The sequence below is a fragment of the Galeopterus variegatus genome, unplaced genomic scaffold (genome assembly GCF_000696425.1).
Source record: "Galeopterus variegatus unplaced genomic scaffold, G_variegatus-3.0.2 Scaffold419, whole genome shotgun sequence".
NCBI lineage: Eukaryota > Metazoa > Chordata > Mammalia > Dermoptera > Cynocephalidae > Galeopterus > Galeopterus variegatus.
The window spans coordinates 690,903-696,902 of record NW_007726530.1 but is presented as its reverse complement, the minus strand read 5'-3'; the positions used below and the strand labels follow the sequence as shown (position 1 = coordinate 696,902).

The window sequence follows — 6,000 nt, the reverse complement described above, 5'->3', positions numbered from 1 at the left end:
CGAGGCTGGGCTGCGGGAGGCGGCCGGGCGGCCCCGAGCCTCGCTAGGGCCACCCAGACAAAGGCAGCATCCGGGGCTGGGTGGAGGCAGACAACCATGAAAGACTGGGTCCTCGCTCTGCCCGGCGCCGCCGCCGCCGCCGCCGCCGGGGCTCCGCTGTGAGGGGACAGGGGCGCAGCTGCTGGGCGTGAATCCGAAAGGGGAGAGCGAGCGGGCGAGCGAGCGCAGGGGCGGCAGGCCACGACAATGTCCTCGGCCGTGGGGCCCCGCGGTCCTCGCCCACCCACGGTGCCTCCCCCGATGCAAGAGCTGCCCGACCTGAGCCACCTGACCGAGGAGGAGAGGAACATTATCATGGCAGTGATGGACCGGCAGAAGGAAGAGGAGGAAAAAGAAGAAGCCATGCTCAAGTAAGCCGCCCAGCCGCGCCATCCGCGCCTCCGAACGTCCGTTGGCCACTCACTCGCCCGCTCTCCTCGGCGAGGGTGGGGGAGGGGCGGCCGAGGGTGCTGGGTGCGGGCGGAGGCGCCCGCCTCGGGGCCAGGGGAGCCGGGCTGCAGCGGGGACGAGGTTAGGGGCACAGGAGGAAGCAGGGGATGCCACAGAGCTGGGGACCGGGGAACCGAGGGAGGATGGCTGGAGACCGGGGTGCCCGGAAGGATTGGGTGGACGGGGGCCACCCTGGTGGTGGGATATGCAGAAGCGGAAAGGAGCTGATCCCACCCAAGTGGAAGGGCCCTGGGCAGGTTAGGAGCTGGTTAGGGGCGGGGGATGAGAAGGAAGGGGAGGTGGGGTGCAGAGGTGCTGAGGACAGCTCCTCTTCTCTTCTAGGAGTTGTTCGGCAGGTTGGGGTTACCCCAGTGCGGGGTGCCAGTATTTATATAATAAAACTGCTGATTTTTAGTGTTCATTTTGGTACTCATTCATCTCACAGATCAAGATTGGGTCTTTTTTTGGGCAGTTGCCATCTTTGGTAACCTGCCTTCCCAGCTTCTCTTTAACCTTGTATTCACAGTCTTCTACACAGAATACCTGAGTGAAGACAAATTTTCTTACCCATAGATAATACCACTGGCAATACAAAAGTTTTTAATCGTGGGAGAAGCTGATGGGGACTGTGGCCTGAATAAAACAGAGGTTCCTCTTTACTGGTTTCCAAGAGACCTCTGGGGCCTGCTCAGTTCCTGGAGGAAGCAGTCCAATAATGGACTGGACATTTGCACACATCCTCCCTTGAGAACACATCAATCCTTCAAGAGATCTCTGTCCTGTGCCCCATTTTCCTGGGAGTGGGGAGGGGATGAGGCTTGTTGCTGGTGGTGCAGAAGTGTGTGACACTGCCTGTGCCGATGCTGGCCTCAGACAAAACTGCTTAGGAGGTCCTAGCGTAGAGACCAGGCTTTGCTTGCTCCCTAGCATCACCCGTAGAGTGGAGCTGGAGGGATTTCAGCCCTGCCTTACCTTGGGAAGTCTTCATGTATTCAGAAAAGTTTTCCACACTGGGGTGGGGTATTTAGAGGCCCTGACTGGGAATAATTCCTTGGTGTCCCTTGCCTAGACTAGAAGATGTATCCGGGAGCAGGGGATTGGCATGAAGAGTCAAAGGGAACCTGTTGCATCTGGAGTTGACTGATAGCAAAGAAGGGGTAGGGAGGTTAGCAGGGGTGACACCCGGGGACAGAACACACCCAGCATGGCCTCTCCCCCACCCTCTAGCATTGCCTCCTGAAGAGAAGATGCTGCCACGGAAGCTTTCTTCCGCTTCCTCTCAGTGCAGCAGTATCTCACAGGAGAGGAGTGGAGGGAGGCTGCATTCACAGACGATGGGTCCCCAACCGGTGCAACTGCCACCAGAGGGGGGAGGAGGATATTGAGGGAGAGATGTGGGTATCGGGCCATAGCAAAATAGTAGAAATCCAGTCATTCCTGCCCTTTCACTTTAGGCTCAGAAAAGGGCCAGAGCTGGCCTGGTTCTGTAAAGAGCAGCAGGTTTCTGAATCCCCTGTTCCTTCTCATCCAAAAAACAAATACTTTAAGCCTGCTGGCTTGAGGGAGGCAGAAGCTTCGTTAATCTGCTGCCTGTCCCTAGTGGAAGAATGACATCCTGGTGCTGCAGACTTCCCCTCTTCTGAGACTGGAAGTAATGGATGGTGTCTGATGGTGCTGCTGTCTGTCTGTCTGGTTGTCAGTCCGTCTGTCCTCACAGGTTGTAGCCCCTGCCACCTGGCCTGTACACCTTTTGTGTTGGTCAGGATTTATAGGTTTGCTGCTGTTCCTTTCGGTGTTCACTACAGACAGCAGGTGGATAGAAGCCTCCAGCAGCTAGTGGAAAATATGGGCTGCTGCTTGACAGAGTCTAGATAGGAAGGGGAGGGCATAGTGCAAGTAGTGGCCATCACGCCTCTTCATTGGCTGTTTCCAGCATGGTGGAGAGTGAGGGGTTTTAAATGGGAGTGGGTGAGTTTTAAGACAAAATCCTAAACCTGCCAACTGTCAAAGGATAGAAATTATAAGGTTGTAGGGGCTTATACAAATAAAAATTAGAAGCACTGTCCAACTGCTCGTGTCTAACACATTTTTTTATACTGCTTTTCCTGTGACTGCTTTCCACTTGCTTGCGAATAGTTGTCCTTTATTGCACGGATTCACAAAATATCGCAGTGTGTAATGCTGTTATACAACAGCCCTCTATAATCCTGGGCCTCTGCATTAACTTTATCAATCAGCCTCCTCTGCTAAGGTCTTGGCCTTTTGTGCAGTGGCAGATTGGTAAGTGTTTGGGAATTCCAGTTTGCTGCCATGTAAGCATGTCATATTGTCTGCAGTTAGTGGAACAGTACTGTACTTTTTTTCTTGGGGGCACTTTATATCTTAAAAACTGGGGATTATAGGTACTATTCAAATGACACATATATAAGGGGGCTTAATGACACATTGTTATAGGTGGTGGCCTTTTCTAAACTTTGCTTTAAAATAGATTGGAAAACAGGATACTTTTCACAGGGCTTTGAAATGTTTGTTAAATCAGAGGAAAGTTTTTATGGTAACACTTGGTCCATAATATCACATATCTGAGAAATTTCTTTCACAAAAGGCCCCACAAAGCTAAAGTTTTGGTAACAGAGCAATTAGATTTAAAATCCACCTTTGTTATCACTGTAGAACCATCACTATGAGCTACCTACTGTGTGTGCGCTCTGTCTTCACAATGAATAAAAATAGGCATTAATAGAGAGAAGGCAGAAAATTGATGGGTGATTATGTTAGAACCATCACTATGAGCTACCTACTGTGTGTGCGCTCTGTTTTCACAATGAATAAAAATAGGCATTAATAGAGAGAAGGCAGAAAATTGATGGGTGATTATGTCAAATCTGTATTACAAAATACCACTTCAAATATATTTGTGTACTTTCATCGAGCTTGATTATAAATTACTACTTGAATTTGGTTTTGATAATGTCTTTAAGTATGTATAAATGGAAAAAATAAGCTACTTTCACCTCAAGATTTTAGAAAAATTTTATCTGAAATTACAAGTACTTTATCATAAAAATAATTCATTTTGTTGGCAAAGTGCACTAATTTTAAATGCCATTGCTGTATAACTAGAAGCAGTTGACTCCTGCAAATTATATTTAAAGATTGGCTTAATTACCTACAAGTTAGTGGTCTTTTCTTAATCTCTGTAGAGTTTTGGGTGTGAGAGTGTGTGTGTGTGAATCTGTGCTCACACACATGTGTGTGTGAGTGATCTGGAGGCTTTCTGAAACCTAGCTTCCTCAATGAATACTCCTTCAGGTAACTGTCACTAGACATCGTGAGCCAATATATTACATGGGCTGAAAACTGAATTATCTGGGACCTAAATCAGAGAAAATCTCATTAGATCTAAAATTTTATTCCTTTTTTATAAAAGCTTCATAGAGAAAGGAGCTTCAGAATAGTAAGAGAAGGGAAAAAAATAGAAGTAGAGAGTTAAAGGGATGGTTTGAGGATGGGAATTGAGAACCATAATAGAATCAAAATAGCTAACACTTATTGAGCATTTACCTCATGCCAGCCATTATTGTAAGTAGTAATTTAATCTAATGGCAAATAGTTGAACTTTGCTCAAGTTTAATATAATGTATGAATATTTGGATTCTGACAACAGCCTGTGGAGAAGGTAAGTCAGGTAATATGATTCTCAAATCCTCACCCTAAACGCAGAGGGTTTTAGTAATATAGTAAGCTGACTCACATAACATGGTCCAACTAGATTACTAAATTAAAAAGAGAATACGGAAACCAGTGTGGGTTATGTGCACTACTGCTGACTTGAATAACAGAAACACTATATCTTGGGGGTGTTATTTGCTGAACTTGTTAAAGGGGGGGTGACATTCAATTTGTGTAAACCTGTATAGTGAGCTTCCTGGAAAGATATCAAATACAAATTCCTGAAATCATATTGTTATTCTCCCACCCCTATATGAAGTAGATGGATGAGGTTGCTGTGCTGTGGAATATAAAGTCAATTGTATTATTGCGTTTCATTTATCTTAATGAACTATTTGCTATTTTTAAACAAGTTTTTCATTTGATCCTGTGGTATGAGTTGAGTATTTTAGAGTTGGTCCTGAGAGTTGAAGTAATTTTGACCGAGGCACATCGCAGCTAGTGTGATAGAACCCACAACCCATGTACAATGACTCCAAACCCTTAGTGTTCTTTTAAAAAGTACATCAAGCTGAGGGAATTGTAGTTAGTTTTCTTCATCTACTGGGGCAGCAGACACATGTGTATTGTGTATTTTCCGTGCGTTTGGCATTGGGCTGGATGCTTTACAAATCGTATTCACGGCATGCTCACCTCTTGGTGAGAAGTCCAGTCTGTCAATATTTATTAGTTTTCTAATATTGGTTAAATTTCCAGAACTAGCTAGGTACCTTCCTGACGTTTTACTCATGACGCTCGATCCTAGAGTTCAGAGAACAAAATTTCAGAGGAGCAAGAGAAGAACTTCTTGCAGCTGGCAGCATTTTCCACGCTTTCCTGAGTGCTCCTGTCTAGTTCTGGCCACAAGTGACTCTCTAACCCTGTAGGGCCTGAGGTGTTCCTTACCTGTTCGCTCCTTACTTCACTGGGTTCCCTAATACCTTAGCATTTTCCCATCATTCTCCTCCACCACGAGGTTGTCTTTTCTCCCCACTATTGTTTTGAATTTTATTTATTAGGTAGGCTATTACTACCGAAGTATAATATGATATTTAAGTCAACAATAAGACCATTGTTTCAGGCATTAGAATTGGGTCAGGCAGTACTATTGTTTTGAATTTTATTTATTAGGTAGGCTATTACTACCGAAGTATCATATGATATTTAAGTCAACAATAAGACCATTGTTTCAGGCATTAGAATTGGGTCAGGCAGTAAGCTGTCTAGGTCGAAGAAAAAGTCCTCTGCCTATAGCTCAGAGTTGGCTTAGTTTCTACCATCGTAAAAGTGCCATGATCAGAAGGGAGATGAGCATCAGGTAATCAGATAGAATAGGGGATGACATTCTGGTCTTCACGCTGTCACTTTCCACAGGTGTGAACATTGGCAGTTTAACCCATCCAAGTCTCTGTTTCTTTATGTGTGAAGTGGACTTTATATGGCCCGGCCTTCTAATTTATGAGGTTTTGACATGATATTGGAGGCATCTTTAAACTTCAAATTGCTGCACCTAAGATAGGTGCCATTATTATCGTCACTCTTTAAAACTCTAGAGGAATCCCAAGATCGTCTTTTGCTGTGGTGTTTGAAGCTGCTAGGGTGCTTGTATGCATCCATGGTGTCGTGCAAGCAGTGCAGTGTGGCCAGGGTTGCAGCTCCTGGTGTGCGAATCCGGCAGGGAGTTAAAGTGTAAAATGAGTCCAGGGCTTGATCCGGGGTTGTATTTACCTTCTTTATATTTTTCTTTCTCATTAAATAGCTCATAAATGTTATTTTAGCACAAAAAGCAATGTGGGCAAT

The 6,000-nt window shown here is 45.6% G+C and overlaps 1 protein-coding gene across 1 annotated transcript in view; it reads left to right on the top strand.

The window, feature by feature from the left end:
- The first annotated feature begins 226 nt into the window (after window positions 1-226).
- RIMS1 (regulating synaptic membrane exocytosis 1) overlaps window positions 227-6,000 on the top strand; it is a 481,216-nt gene continuing 475,442 nt past the window's right edge. Inside the window, exon 1 of the mRNA XM_008568517.1 lies at window positions 227-410. Coding sequence (XP_008566739.1) covers window positions 247-410 — 164 coding nt within the window. The 5' untranslated portion in view covers window positions 227-246. The remainder of the gene's footprint in view (window positions 411-6,000) is intronic.